The sequence below is a fragment of the Peromyscus leucopus genome, chromosome 22 (assembly GCF_004664715.2).
Source record: "Peromyscus leucopus breed LL Stock chromosome 22, UCI_PerLeu_2.1, whole genome shotgun sequence".
NCBI classification, from domain to species: Eukaryota; Metazoa; Chordata; class Mammalia; order Rodentia; family Cricetidae; genus Peromyscus; species Peromyscus leucopus.
The window spans coordinates 22,167,149-22,183,369 of NC_051081.1; the positions used below are offsets into that span (position 1 = coordinate 22,167,149).

The 16,221-nt window shown below is 41.4% G+C and overlaps 1 protein-coding gene across 1 annotated transcript in view; it reads right to left on the reverse strand.

The window, feature by feature from the left end:
* The window catches only part of Eml4 (EMAP like 4), a 133,172-nt gene that overhangs the window by 56,155 nt on the left and 60,796 nt on the right, over positions 1-16,221 (reverse strand). Inside the window, 2 exon segments of the mRNA XM_028892467.2 lie at positions 645-774; positions 8,336-8,518. Coding sequence (XP_028748300.1) covers positions 645-774; positions 8,336-8,518 — 313 coding nt within the window.

Consider the following 16,221-nt stretch of genomic DNA (forward strand, 5'->3'; position numbering starts at 1 on the left):
CCAAAAAAAAAGTAAAGCGAAGGTGGGAAAATGTCCTTTAAGCACTATCACTGGAACAGTGAATTATGCTGAGTTAACAGATATGCACGAGCACATGGTATCAAGTCTGTAATACACTAGAACGTTTAGAGTGCAGGAACTGCGGCATCCTCCTGCCTCTATCAGCCCTGAACATACTAGAATACTTTGAGGTGAACCTCAGTTTTCCGATTTTTGCTAAAGAAGAAGTTATAATAGTCTTTAACCACTCCCCCCAATGAAGTAGAGATATATTAAAGAATCTAGTTTGCCTTTAAAATGTATGAACTATGTCACTTGCTAAGGACAATGGACTTGTAGAATTTCATTAAATGTATCAATAAAGTCTTGCTCAAAAACAAAACCAACAATAACAACAAGGTTCTAAGGCATGAAAAGACTCTCCCTTGAGTAAGCACCGAAAGCTTTCTGAATAAAACCCAGCAGTGTGATACTGGAAGCACGATGGACTCGGGCCAGGTGTCTCATCCACAGTTAAAGAACTCAAGACATGCGCACCTGACTACCATACACACGGCTCTATCTGTGATTCTGCTCATGAATAGCCTAATTTATCATGCATACTGGTGCACTGTCAGTTCCCCAACCCCATGCCAATCAGGTACCTTTTAGCAGCAGATGAAAGAGTTTCTTTTCTTGCTATTGATACAGAGCTGGTGTGATTCTGTTTTCTGTTTATACCACTTCCATTGGTTATACAGGACATGGAAATAGCTTCTCGAAGGCTTGGTTGACCTAGGTAGTTAGAAAAAAAAAATTATAACAAATTTCAAGATATTTCTTTCTTTCTTTTCTTTTGGTTTTTCGAGACAGGGTTTCTCTGTGTAGCTTTGCGCCTTTCCTGGAACTCACTTGGTAGCCCAGGCTGGCCTTGAACTCACAGAGATCTGCCTGGCTCTGCCTCCCAAGTGCTGGGATTAAAGGTGTGCGCCACCACTGCCCAGCTCAAGATATTTCTTAAAGAGCAGCATTTTAAAAATTAAGTCTAGTATTGTTTAAGAACAGTGAGCAGATGGACCCACCCGCAGCATTCAGCAAGTGGCACCACTGTCCTGAGACTTAATACCATCAACACTGACCAATAGAAAGCTACACTGAGCTGCTGGATGCTAGATCCACCTGCTCAGCTAAATGGTGGCTGTTACATGGCAGCTCTGAAGCTCATGACCCAACCATATGCTTTAAATTTCTAATATTATAACACAGCAAACTTTAGAGTGCTATTCTATATAAATAAAGTTTAACTATGTAAAACATCTTTTACAGTAAAAGGAATGGAATAAATGTCTGGTGGGTAGGCAGCTGTGGTCAGCAAGGGTCAAAACCTCAGATTAAACAGGCCTGTCTACTAAGAGTCAAGTTTATTTAAAGGTTGGAAGTAGAGTATAGTTATGGACTCAAGCAAAATTGAACTGTTCAACTAAGACAATCTCATGCTGGTTTTTCTTTCCAAAACATAAAATTACAAGTTGTACATGTAGGACCTAAAGTATCTGGCATTCCAGAGTGTTTCAAACTTGATGTTTAACTGCATTTTTGACAGGTCCTGGTACTCACTCGTATTGTAACTACCTAAGGGGCATCATCCTTAATACAGTGTCCCAACTCCTACCACAGATGGATGAGCCAAAAGAGAGGAAAAGGTGGAGAGCAGCTGCATTTCCTTTTGAAAACTTCTTGGGAAGGCACTTACATACATAGAAGAGAAATGCCCCTCAAATGACAATTTTTGCTATAAAATCTAGCACTAGTACGCCACACAGGTGACTTCTCACATTGATGATTTTTGAGATTATCATGACAAAATACTTAAAAATGTTCAAGTCAGTTGCATTACCATGTCTGCAATGCTGTGACCAAGGGAAGGGGGAGGTGCCAGGAGGAAGACCTCGGCTGCTCCAACCTCAGTATCTGAGGGTCACTGTCAGGTGCTCAGGTACTCCAAATACCTCTTCCACTTTCTTGTTCTCTTCATTGTCCGCCTCCCAACACCCTTCCTTAGTCTAATGACTTTATTCCTTAAGAGGACAGCAATATACCCTCATTAAATTCTGTCTTCTCTATTTCCAATTATTGTGGAATATTTCCCCTTCCCCCTTGTCTCAAAGAAAGATACCCTTTAACTTCTAGCCCACTATTTTCAAAAGTAGAAATGACAAAGGAAGCATTAGACTCTTGTATAGGAACAGCCCCTGTTGCTTGGCCTGAGACAATAGCCACCAACATACTTCTAGACACAAAAGTCTCAGAAGTGTTGATTAGATAAGGAGGAATTATCCTCATCCTCTGACACAATTATCACTGATTTTAGTTTAATGCTTTCATTAAAGAGATTCACACCTTCCTTCCCAACCTGACTAATGTCATTTTCCTACTAACAACTTATGACAACCTTTGCATTCTCCCATGTTATTCGGGATAAGAACTAAATGACAATGCCTAGGCCTTTATAATATCCCAAATCTACATAACAAGGACTGACTTTCTATTATATTTCAATATTTTCTCTGGGTTCTTTTATTTCTCAAGTGGTGACTACATAATGCCTTTTATCTTTGGTTTATCAAGTTTCCTTGTTTTGAAAAACTGCTACCTTTAGATAAACTTGGCTTTTACTTCTAAAGCATTCTGTACTAATAGTTCGTCTTTGTATAATGCCTCTGGGCTGTACTCTCAAATTATATTCACTTGGTCACCTCCTCCCCAAGAGGTCCTAATGGGTTTCCCAGGTACCAGCTGTGGCATAATTTGTCTTCCTGGCAGTTAAAATTGCCCAAGTGTTCTCTGGACTTTCCTTTATGCTCCTAAGTTCAGGTAATTTTCTTTTGGCAAGGACTCAGTTGTAACTGGTGCTTAAGTTATGAACATATGTCGTCAAAAGGAAAGAATTCTCTGATCGAGAAGGTATACCAGAAACTTAAATGACTGGCCACCTTAAAAAAACAGGAGAAAAAACTTCCTACCTTGGTTAAATGTCTGGCATAAAATAAAGAAGAAAAATGTGGGCTAAGTTTTTAAGTTCATGGAATAAGACAAACTAAAAGAAAAGAACTAAATATACTGCAGTGACTAGTTAGGTGTGCTGCTGATTTTGGCATTAAGTGACAGCAGAATTTCTTCAAGCCATTTAGACATACACACATCATTAACATTTACTGTCATCCACACCTGAGGCCAAGTTCTGTTCACCACAGTACTACCATCTAGCCACACCAAGTGTCAGTCGTCCTCAGCAGCAGTTACGCTGACTCCTCTTAACCATGGTGTCATAAAGAACTCTTACCCTGTTGATCCGAGGTTTAGTCTGATCTCTAAGGAAATAGCGCGGACGATGATGAGCACTATCCTATCAATAACTTATGGAGAGTGACTACAGAGACACTCAGTGTCTGGGGGCATTTCTACTAAAATCTGAAACCGTGTTCAAGTCTCCTAACACTAGCTGCATGATCATCTATGTACATCCTTTTGTATATTTTAAATATTTCCTACATTACTTTAAACACTCAACATGGTGCAGATGCTCTATAAGTACAGATTATATTCTATTGTTCAAGGGAATAGACATAAAAACTACAGATGTTTAAAGATGCCTGCAGGTTTTTTCTCCCTGAACGTTTCTGAATGATGCTGGCTGAAGCTACAGATATAAAATCTACAGATACAGTACTAAATTCTATTTCAAAGGAAACCAAGAACCTAACATAGCAGAATTTTCAACAGTACAATAAATAATTCCATTTTAATTAAAGTTTAATTGTATTTTAAGTTTTATGAAAATTTTTAATTTGAAAACATTTTGCTTAAATATTCATATTTTCATACCATTAATATATATTAATTCTACTAATTAAAAACTGATGATCTGATTTTAGATGATTTGATAGCATACTATATACAAATCCCAAGAGAAATATACACCTGCTTAGGGTTTTCAATAATAAAACTTATGAAATTTTACATCTCTTCATGTCTTATTATCAATGTTAGAAAATGTAATTAGGGGCTGGAGAGATGGCTCAGAGGTTAAGAGTACAGGCTGCTCTTCCAGAAGTCCTGAGTTCAATTCCCAGCAACCACATAGTGGCTCACAACCATCTGCAATGAGATATGGTGCCCTCTTCTGGCATGCAGGCAGAACACTGTACACATGTGTATAAATAAATAAATAAATAAATAAATAAATAAATAGATAAATAAATATTTTAAAAAAAGAAAATGTAATTAGACAAAAATCTCCACTAACAAGAAATAAGTGATTAGTCTTAATGAACTGTGTTCATCTATAAAAGTTTTTTCAATCAAGTAACTCAGAGAATAATCAATGAAATGGTTCTCATCTCAGAACGTAACTACACTATCAGCAAAGTAAGAAAACTGAGATTTACTTTAAAAATGTCTTTCCTTTACTTTTATTTTACGTATGAGTATGTATGAGTGTTTTGCCTGTGTGCTGGTTTGTGCATCAACTTGCATGCAGTATCCGTGGAGGCTGGAAGAGGGCAATTGGATCCTCTGGGATTGGAGTTACAGATGAACTGCCTTGAGTGTACTGGCAATCTAACCTGGGTAGTAGCCAGTGCTTTTAAATGTTGAGCCATCTCCGTAACTCCTAACTTCATTACTTTTTAATTCTTCTTTTAAATTGAATTCTTGGTAATTTTGTTAGAGCAATAAAAAGAAGAATAACTTGTGTATGTGTGTTTCTATACATCCACACAAACATAAACATCCACAGAACTGAATATTATCCGCCATTTAAAAAGCCCTCTTTTCATTTGCAACAGCATGCACAGAACCTGGGGAGGACAGTGTGTTAACTGAGATAAGCCAGACAGAGAAAGAAACCAGCAGGTGTTCACATGTGTATGTGGAAGCTAGAAGCTGATTTCAAAGGAGTAGAGAAAAGTGCCTGGAAGAGTGAGAAGTGTGTGAGAGAAAAAAGATGGTTAATGGGTACAGGGGTGAGGCTGAACAGGAAAAAATGACTTACAACAGTCTACACAGTACAAAAAGATAACTATGGTTGACAAAAATTGTTTGAATGTTTCAAAAAAGTTACTAGAGAGAATTCTGAATGTTTCTAACACAAGAAATAACAAATGTCTGAGGTGACAGGCTGATTACCTTTACCTGATCATTCCATAGTACATACATGCATGAAATGCTACAATGTGCCCCAGAAATAGCCCAATTATTACATGAGAGTTAAAATGAAGATCTATAAAGTACTGCAGACAACAGGAAACATTCTTATTCTGGCTGAGGGTAGAAATGCCAATTAGGCAGGAAGCTTGCTCTAAAGGTGCACCCACTTTATCAAGCCTGTATGTGATAACTGATCCATTTCCCCATTCTACACTAGCAACTTCAAAATTCTCTTATAAAAATCAATTCTTAAGCAAATCAGTTATAGTCTTGATAGTCTTCCACAGTTGATTCTCAAAAAGATATAAAATGAAAGATTAATTAAAACACACAAACACACACACACACACACACACCATAATCCAAAGTGGTTCCTACCAAGCCTTTTGCCAAACTTTAAAGTTCCTTATCTCTTGTCACTGACATATGCCCAACTACCACTAATAATAAAGAACAATTCTTCCTCCTTTTCTAAATCTCCACTATTTACATTTAGGTCCAAAATGCCGAATCACAAAAACAGACAGTGTTGTTATTCTAACCCCTTGACTCTCTCCAAAACTGTCCAGTTTACATCTCCCCAGGTCACTCACCGTTTCTTTCACGTCCATGCTCTTCCACTCACCATTCTAACTAGCTGGCACAGTTTTTCCCTTTCATCTACCATCTGAAACCTATCTTACAAAACACAGTGGCGCGTGCCCACGATCCCAGCACATGGCAGGGAACAAAGGGGCACCTTGAGTTTGCGGCCATCCTAAGCTCCACAGGGAGAACCACTCTCAAAACAAAGTGAACAAGAAACAGAAACATGACTGCTTTACTGTGTCCGAGAGAATTCAGGTAAGACCGACCGTGAGTGATCAAAAGTGCTTGCTGCCATCCTGATGACCCAAGTTTGACACCGTAAATCCACAGGGTGGAAGGAGGAAACCGATTTCTGTCAAACTGTCCTCTGACACACAGAATAAACAAACAACACAGCTCTGACAACTCATGTGTGCATTTGTGCGTGCAAGCGATAAGCGATAAAACCTGTGCTGGGTTTTATCTCTTTCTAGTATATCTCAGACTATGGGTTTTGTTCTAGTTTTTGAGCGGTACTGGGACTGAACCTAGACTTTGTGCAGACAGGCAAGCACTCTTCATGGATCTGCATCTCTCTCCACCCCTGGAAGTAGCGGACATTTTTCTATTTAAGACTTACTAGTTTCTTCCCTGCCCTAAGATCACCCTTGGCAGATCCACAGAAGCCTTGCTTTACCAGTTCTTATTACCGGCACCGATACCATCCTCCTCTTTGCTATCGCTCTGTTCTTAGTGTATCTGTACAACATCTTCAAAGGTACACAATGGGCTGAGTGCATCTACAGCTCAGTGGTACAGTGCTCCCTAGGATGTACCGTGGGGTCCTCAGTCACATCCTCAGCACCATAAGTCAATGGGTAATATTAAAATTGCCTTCAATCAAGCATCCTTTTGTAGTCTCCATCATCTTTCCCTTTAGGCAATTTAAGTCACTGATCTAACTCCACAATTTTCCTCAACCAGAGAATTCCAATTACATTTCTCAAAATACTAGATTTTCAATACTGCTATCACACTAAAATTGCTTTTGCAGGGTTTTCTAATATGCGCACACATCAAACGCTGAATCTAAGTTAATCACCCTCTCTGCGGCAGCTGACAACTTGCATCACTGTTTCTGAGCTGGGCTTTCTTGTTTTAGAGTCCTTTCTATCACACCAGCTTTCCTCCCTAAGTTAATGAGTCCCCAAATCCTGATGGCTAACAGCAGCAAGAACACCTCATCTGTACTTCAGCGATCTACATATGCCACTCATATACCACCACATACATCTCAAATTCAGTATTCGAACACTGGACTCACCATCTTTCTTGGAATCCTGGTTAACTGTGTTGTGAGTGTCTGTCTGGTGAGCATCTAGGATTACATACTGTCTTCTGTGCTGATATTTTATTTGTGCTCTCACAAAAAAAGCTTGCTGGGGGACCAGAGGACAAGCCAGCCCCTATATTAAACATAGAAGTCAGGCAGTGGTAGCACACGCCTTTAATCCTAGCATTCGGGAGGCAGAGATTCATCTGAATCTCTGTAAGTCCAAAGGCACACTGAGAACAGAGCCAGGCATGCCTTTAATCCCAGCACTAGTTAACCATTGAGGTCTGGAGGTCTGTACAGTCAGGCAGGAAGTGAAAGAGCTAGGCGGAAAGAGGAAGTGATGTAGCTGGGCAGGGGGAGGAAGTGAGATGGCAGGGCACAGAAAGGTATATAAGGCGTGAGTATACAGGAAGTAGCTCTCTCTTGGGCTGAGGATTTCCTAGCAGTAAGAACTTATGGCTGGCTTGCTCTATTCCTCTATCTTTCAGCTTTCACCCCAGTTATCTGGCTCCAGATTTTTTAAATAATAATAATAATAATAATAATAATAATAATAATAATAATACAGTTTAGCAATTCATGTTACAGTCTTCTAGTCCTGACTTACTGTAGTCTGTACTGTAGTCTGGGTAGAGCAGTACAAACCTCCCTTTTCCAAACACTGCTGAGGATGGTGACCATACTGGTCACTACACCAAGAAATGTTAAGTTCAAGTGCTTGATTAATTTGAAAGAATTAAAAATTCTTGGTGGTTTAGGAACAAAAAGGCTACATCTGATTTAAATGAGAGCAACAAGGTCTTAACTTGTTCAAGTCAAGCAACTTGACTGTTTCCTCAATATTTGGATGTTGAAATTCCCACTGTACTAAGGTTGGCAATAATTTAACTACTAACACAGAAGGCTTAGGATGAAGCTAGTTAAATAATTTACAACTATTTAATCATGTTTATGTAATAGGTAGATTGAATGCCTAGCTAAATTTAGGACAGGAGGCTCAAAAAGATTCGCTCCTTGACCTCAGCAAATTTATTATATAGTTAGAAATACTATGATGGAAAAAACCTATAAGTGAAGTATTACATGGGTTCCTAATTAAAATAATAAACTTCCAGAATTTGGGGGAATAGAGAAACCTACTATAACCATAAGTAATTCACAAGCAAACATTTTATATTTCAGTTTCAAATTTCAAAAGAAAAAGGCAGAAAACACAAGACTCCTATTTACAATGCACTTAATTACCTTTATTTGGCACAGACTTCTTCACTGAGGCTACATGATCTTCAGAGATTGCAAGACGCCTCAAAACATCAGCCAAAGCTGCCTTTAGCACAGTGATTTCATCTTCCTGTTGTTGAACTCGTGACTCAAGAGCTGAGAGACGATCCTGAACATCAGAAGTACTTGCAGCAGAAATGCTATCATCTAAAAAAGAAAATATTAACCATTTTAAAATCTGACTGCTTGAGAAAGAACTTCCTTCTGGTGAGAAAACTACCAAATCAGTTTTTAACCTTAAAAACAAAACAAAACAAACAAACAAAAAACAGTAATTTTGCCATGATTACAAGAGCAACTTCTGTAAAGGTATTTTTCAAGTTATTAAAATGATAAAATTTTCCCATGGTTGATTCCCCCACACACACACCATGGTGATACCACCTTAGTTTTCTTATTAAATGTTCCTACATACATCACTTTGGAGACATAAGTGCTACAGGCCACAGAAATATAGCGTAGGAATTCAGCTGACTATAGCAAAAGCTAATACCTGGAAGTAGCCAAGGGTCTTTCCAGAGGATAAAGACAAGTCTTAAGGAGTTTTGGTGATATCGACTTTTGAATATTAGCCATTTCCTGCTCTGAATTTCTCGTGTAGCTTTTCCATTCCTAGAACAGTGTGTTTGATTATTCATTGGGTACAATTTCCTCTATACAATTAAAGTATTTGGATATATATCTCCCAACTGTGCTAAAAGCAGTCACAAAGCCAGACCCCTAATTCCAGGCCTTTCTGTAATTATCATCATTAGCAACACCCAGCTAGGGCCATCTCTGGACAAAAGCATTTTATCTGAGATATTTCTCAATTCCAAGAACAGACTGCAGACAGATAAACATTTCAGTCTTCCTGAAATAAGGTAAATACTCATATGGAGACAACTGCCAAGGTCAGGAGGATGTTAGGTACAAGGTTTTGTTTCTTTTGCAAATTAAGCTTTATCCCTCCCTTCTTCCATAGCCTTAGTGGTATCTCTAGACTTCCCCTTTAACAATTAACTCAGAACAAAAGGGCTTTCACATACCAAGTACATCAAGCTATGATGCAGGCTTCCTAGCTACTGATGCTGCAAGCCACAAAAATATACAAAGTAGGATTTCAGCTAATTATGACAAAGCTAATACCTGGAAGAAGCCAAGGGCCTTCCAGAGGTCAAGCTGAGGCTCAAGGAGCCTTGGTGATATTTGGCTTTTGATTATCAGCCGTTTTCTGCTGTGAGTTTCTTGTGTGCTATTGTAGTTTTGCCATCATTTTTTGGGCACCATTTCCCCTCTACTAAAGGAATGTCTAGATAACCTGTGCTGACAGCTATGCACAGCCAGAACCTCAGTTCAAGCTTCCCTGTAATTATCGTCTCGTCTTTGGCAGCATCCAGCCAGGTCCATCCCCAGATGGAGGAAAGTATTTTATCAGAGATACCTTTGTACTCTCTAAGAACAGACCTAAGTGTCCAGACTACCTGTTTGAGAAGGCCTGGCAGATGTGCCAACTGAGCTTAACTTCCTCCTTTCCCAAATCTTACCTCTAGTTCCAGATCTCCCTTTAACCATCACCAGAGGCATCTACCTGTACATAAGTTGCCTACCAACCAAGCACACTTTCCCCCACCCTGCAGAAAAATGAGCCACAGGAAAAAAGGTGGCACTTTTATTTTCTCCCATTGACCTAGCAACTTACAGATTCTTAACATTTTCTACCAATCACATTTTTTTTTAATAATTGCTATAGTTGTGATGTTAATTTTTTTTTTTTTTTTTTTTTTTTTTTTTTTTTTTTTTTTTTTTGGTTTTTCGAGACAGGGTTTCTCTGTGTAGCTTTGCGCCTTTCCTGGAACTCACTTGGTAGCCCAGGCTGGCCTCGAACTCACAGAGATCCACCTGGCTCTGCCTCCCGAGTGCTGGGATTAAAGGCGTGCGCCACCACCGCCCAGCTACTAATCACATTTAAGACTACAGTTGAGCACATAAGATCCCTCTTCTTAGATATTACCCGAATTTAGCCTTTAGTTAACTCATTTCCCCATTGGTCACTTCCCTTTGGGGTTGCAAATGATAATTAACAATTACTGCCCCTCCATGTGATTCTTATCACCCCTCCATTTGACCCTGGAAGCCTGGCTTTGCACTGCCAAGGGATTACTGATTGTAAGTGTATATATATGGGGACTCCCAGGGCACGGGAGGACAACGAAGATGATTTGGAAGAATAAACGACTAGACTAAAAGCTCGGTGTGCTGAGATTCTATTTCCTGAAAATAGTCCTCGATGTTTGTAGTTCTCTCTCCTGAGCCCCTGGGATGTATAATATTAAGGCTGGTCCTTCTAATATTATACAAGACCTGAGCAGACTTGCCCCACCTGACCAGAAAGTAAATTTAAACTGGACTGAGAAGAGAGGAAGAGAAATGAAGATGGAAGGAACTTAGATAGAACAATGAGAGGACAAGAGAGGAAGGGACAGAGAGGAGCTAAGGAGGAGAACAGAACTGAAGCTGTGGAGAGATTTTTGACATGCCGGGAGGTGTGGTGGCGCACTCCTTTAATCCCAGCACTCGGGAGGCAGAGGCAGGTGGATCTCTGTGAGTTCGAGGCCAGGCTGGTCTATAGAGCAAGATCCAGGACTGTGGGAGCCCGTTCTCGGGTTCCTCGTGGCTTTACCCAGCAGGTCCGCATAGAGGATGATTAGGACCACGGGCCTGAGTGCAGGTGTCTGAGATGGTCTGCACTTGGCTGTGCTGGGGGAGGAGGTCATTTGCTCCACACCTTGGCATCTCTATAAAAACCCTGGGGCAGAGACAGTCGGGGCCCGTTGGAAAATGTTCCAGGCCCTCTCAAGGCTATCCTTTATTTTCTGTTTATCTCCGCAATAAATCCTTCTATCTAGTATTTCCTGCTGCTAGCACTCAAGAAAACTCTGGGGAACTGTGGGGGTGGTGGTAAACGCCCCACACAGGACAGGCACCAAAACTACACAAAGCAACCCTGTGTTGGATAAAAAGGGGGAAAAGATTTTGACTTAGAATAAAATGGACTAAAGAGCTCGGTGTACTTATATACATGAGTATCCCTCAGATTAATCTGCTGCTGGTAGAGTCTCTTCTGGAACTCTGGGAGATGACTATAGAGGGGCTGGACCCCAATAGTCCTTGTTACATAAGAATAGTTTTCAGGAGAGAAACTACCTAACTCTCCCTTTTAATGACATCACGGCTCCTACTTCTTTAGGAAAACAGAGGGCAAACCAGAGGACACATGTTCCACCAGTGACCAGAGAACCCTCTCCCCTTGTCTTTACTATCACATTCTTCCAACACCAATAAAAGGTAACCCTGTCATGACTTAACTAAAGCCTTTGTGCTGTCCTTCTTTCTTCCAACAGTCCAGTGTCTTTTTAAGAGAGTAGCAGGTGGGTGTGGTGGCACATCCTGCCATCTCCCCACTCTAGAGGCACCAGGACTGGCTCAAGTCCCAAGCAAGCCTGGGCTGTATTGTAAGACTATCAAAAACAGCAGTGGTGCAGCAGGTAGAGATCACTGGGACCCACACAGAAGGGAAGAACCAACTTCCACAAATTTCCTCTGACCTCCACACATACACTGTGGTACATGCACACTTCTTATGCCACCAATAAATGTAAAAATAAAAATAAACAAAGCAGTAGCAACAACAGTAATAAAAATAAATCAAAACCAATAAAAATAAAAGATGAGGTTTCGATAAAGCTCCTACCTAACATGTTAGGTATGTAACAACAAAGACTAGTTTAACAAAGTTTGAACTATAACAACATTATTAAATGCTTCCTAAGCTACTAAACTTTAGAGTCCACTATTTGCTGGGTCAATTAGAATAAAAATGTGGACGGATGGGGGTGGGAACACGAGAGATCAGGTTGGGGGGGTAGAGGGAGAGTACTGAAAGAGACTACTGCAAGCGCAGTGGGGAGGGGGCACGTCAAGGTCAGGTAAAAACCCGGGGCAAGGGAATCTCCCCGGAATGATCTACCGGGATGATCCCAGCAAAGTCCTAGCAGTGGGGGATACATAGCCTGAACTGGCCATCTCCTGTAATCAAGTCAGACTTCAAGGGCAGGGAGTGGGCTGCTGGGCCTATGGGATGTGTAAGGGTGGCCTAGAGATTGAAGGAGTGGCCAACCAAGACTGGTCTAACCTAAACCATTCCAGGAAGAGTAAGCCCTGCCCTGACACTGCCTGGAGTACCAGGACCCACAGGCTGGATGACCCAGAGACCTAGCATAGAACTAAACATGACTGGAGGGGGAGATGTCAGTGTAATAATGCCTAACAATATTCTGCTGTACTCATAGATTGGTGTCCAGCCCAACTGTCATCAGAGAGGCTTCATCCAGCCACTGATGGAAACAGATGCAGACCCACAGCCAAGCATTAGTGGGAGCTCAGGGAATCCTGCAGAAGAGGGGGAGAAAGGATTGTAGGAGCCAGAGGGGTCGACACCACAACAAAGCCCACAGAACCAACTAACCTGGGCTCATAGGGGCTCACTGAGATGGAACAGACAACCAGGGAGCCTGCATGGGACTGACCTAAGCCCTCTGCACATAATGTTACAGTTGTGTAGCTTGGACCTCTTGTGGGACTCCTAACAGTGGGAGCAGGGGCTGTCTGTGACTCTTTTGCTTGCTTTTGGGACCCTATTCCTCATACTGGGTCACCTCATCCAGCCACGGGGAGGAGCTTAGTCTTATTGCAACGTGATATGCCATGTTTGTTGATATGCATGGGACTTGCTCTTTCCTGAACAGAAACAGAGGAGGAGTGGATTAGGGGGTGGGAACAGAAGTGGGCGAGAAACTGGGAGGAGATGAGGGAAGGAAAACTGTGGCCAGGATGTAAAATAATTTAATTAATTAATTGAACAAAATGTTCAGCTGTACAGAAAGATCAAATGCTATTGGTTAATTCTCCATGAGCAGAGAAGTGCTGGGGAGAAATACTGACTTAATAGACACCCTTGGCCTACTTCTTACATCAGAGCACATTTTAAACCAGGTCAGTCATAAAGACACCAGGGCAGAATGTGCCACTTTCCTCAAGCTGAAACAATATGCATGGATTTCCTCACATAGCTAAATCCAGATCTGAGTTAACACACTAATGAATACAAAGCAAGCCTATGTAGCAGACAACGTCCACACTGAGACGGCACATGCCAACCGACCTCCCAGGGGCAGAGGCCCCTTCTTCTTTAGTGGGATTGCACTGACAATCGGAGATGTAATGGTGTGGGAAGGAAAGCTGGGCTTGTCTTTAACTTGGACTTCAAGTTCTGGTTCTATACCAATTACACTATCTGAGACAGGTGAGTGCAGCTCTTTGAACCTTAATTACGTATCTTTAAAGGAGCAAAGTACAAGGCACACCAAGTACAAAGGGGAAGACCTGAGAGCCTTGGCACCTCTGTTACATGAAAGCAGGAATGTCAGAATCTGAGGTAGTTTAGCAAATGGCTGGTTCTCTCATCTTAGAACTTGGGTGTATTTTAAGTTTTTATTAGCATATTAGTCATGCACAATCATGGGTTTCATGGCGACATCTTGATCACATTTGTACCCCATTACCCTCTTACCCACTCCAGCCCCTGCTAATGCCCTTCTTTCAGCTTTCAGTGTATGTGCAGACAAATGAGTTTCATTAGGGTTAGCTACAGAAGTACTTACAGGACCACGGGCACCATAAAATTTTATTTATATATGTCTAATCCACGCACGCACGCATTGTCCTGTGCATGTGGTGTGCACGTGTGTGTGGGTGCAGGGATGCTCCTCCACGCCCCTGCATATGTATAGGCCAGAGGTTCACATCAAGTATCTTCCTCTACCACTTTGCACCTTAATTTCTGTCTCTCAACTGAACCCTGACCTCGCCAACTGACTTGGCATCCCTAAGCCCCTGCCTCCGGCACTGAGTTTGCGCATGTGCACCCCCATGCCCAGCTTTCATGCAGATTCTTGGGGTCCAACCTCAGGTCCTCACCCTTGTCTACAGAGCCTCCTGGCTCCAAGCACCTGTATGCCGCCCTTTCCTTTGTCACCTGGCTGGCTATTGTCTAAGTTCAGTCACTATATATTTCTCCTGCCTGAGTGCCTGTTTTCCTCCTTATGGGCAAGCAAACAGCAGCAGCTCTTCTCTCTTGCAAACTCTGACTTTTTCAGGTCTTCTTAGTTCTGGGGCCTCACTCTTCTACTGTAGTAGGTTGAACTGTATGAAATGGCTTTTTAAGTCGGTGTAAAAACAACTGGCTACTAGCGATTCCATACAGTTCAATTTACACACAACACTACAGAAACCAGGCCAGAGAGGGAGCTTCCAGATTTTCCAGAGACAGCAGTATACAGCATGTTTTCTCTCTTGATTCATCAACACTCCAAAGATTTTCTTAAGACTGTCAGTCATAAAGCAGCTCCTGACTACTCCAGTTCCAGTTCTGAATTCCTAAGGTGTGGACAACCAATTCTAGGAGCTAGTCTTACATTTCTGCCGGTTAATTGTGTGGCCTAATAAATCTAGTGTTTGCAAGCTAATAAAGTCAGTAAACTAGACAGCTATTACCTTCTAAACTGTTCTCAAATTATGAAGGTTAAGCAGCAAGCTTAAGTCATAAACACAATCTGTCTGGGGCCTTCGGAAGCCAGCAGAGCCTCGTGAGCTTTACCAAACATCACAGCAACGTAATAACCCATCTGGGGTTTCATACCACGTTGGTACTTTATGTGGGAAGTTACTTGCCTTTCATCCATCCTTTTTTTTTTTTTAATGGCTAAGGTTTTTATGTTGTGAATGTTGGATAATCACATGAAATATACTTCCACCTGTCAAGATCTTACCAAACCTGATAGGTCTTATGGCAGACACAATGACAATTTTTCAAAGGTATAATAAGCACTAAGTTAACAATTTTATTTTTGTACTGTCCTTTTCATATTAACTACCTCATTCCTTTCCTTGTGCTGTCTATATTTTATATTGAAGGAAAAAAACTGAAGATACTAAATAACTTGCCTAAGGATACGAAGCTACTCTTAATATCTGAGACTTAAAACATAAGCCTGGAGCCGGGCGGTGGTGACACACACCTTGAATCCCAGCGCTCAGGAGGCAGAGCCAGGCGGATCTCTGTGAGTTCGAGGCCAGCCTGATCTACAGAGCGAGATCCAGGACAGGCACCAAAACAACACAGAGAAACCCTGTCTCAAAAAAACAAAACAAACAAAAAAAAAAAAAAAAAACCCAAACCAAAACAAAACAACAAAAAACCACAAACAAACAAAAATAAGCCCAACTCCCAAATTAAATGCCCTTTATTTCATTTCACACTCCATTCTAATAATAATCACACGAAGACCAAATAAACAGATCCTTTCACAAAGCTAGCAGGGTTTGTCTGACACAAACTGTCGATCTTCATCAGTCTAGTTATTAATGAGCCCTCTTTCCCTCCAGTCCCGTAGTCTGGATGACAATTACAGGGCCACCCGAGCTAAGGCAGACACAAGGGAGGACTGAAATGAACCTGCACGACTGTTTTCAGCTCTATACAATTTCTTCCTGTCTGAAATCCCAACCCTTTGGCTGGGGAGATGACCTGGTGGATACAGCACCTGAGTACAAGCCTGGAGACCTGACTTCGGACCTTCAGAACCAAATTAAACACCAAACACAGCGACACACAGAGATGTGACCCAACACTCCTACGGGGAGATGCAATACAAGAGACTCCCCAAAAGCTTATGAGGGCTAGACAGCCTGCTCACATAGTGGCAAACAAGAGACCTTGTTTCAAATAAAGTGGAAGACAAGGACAGACC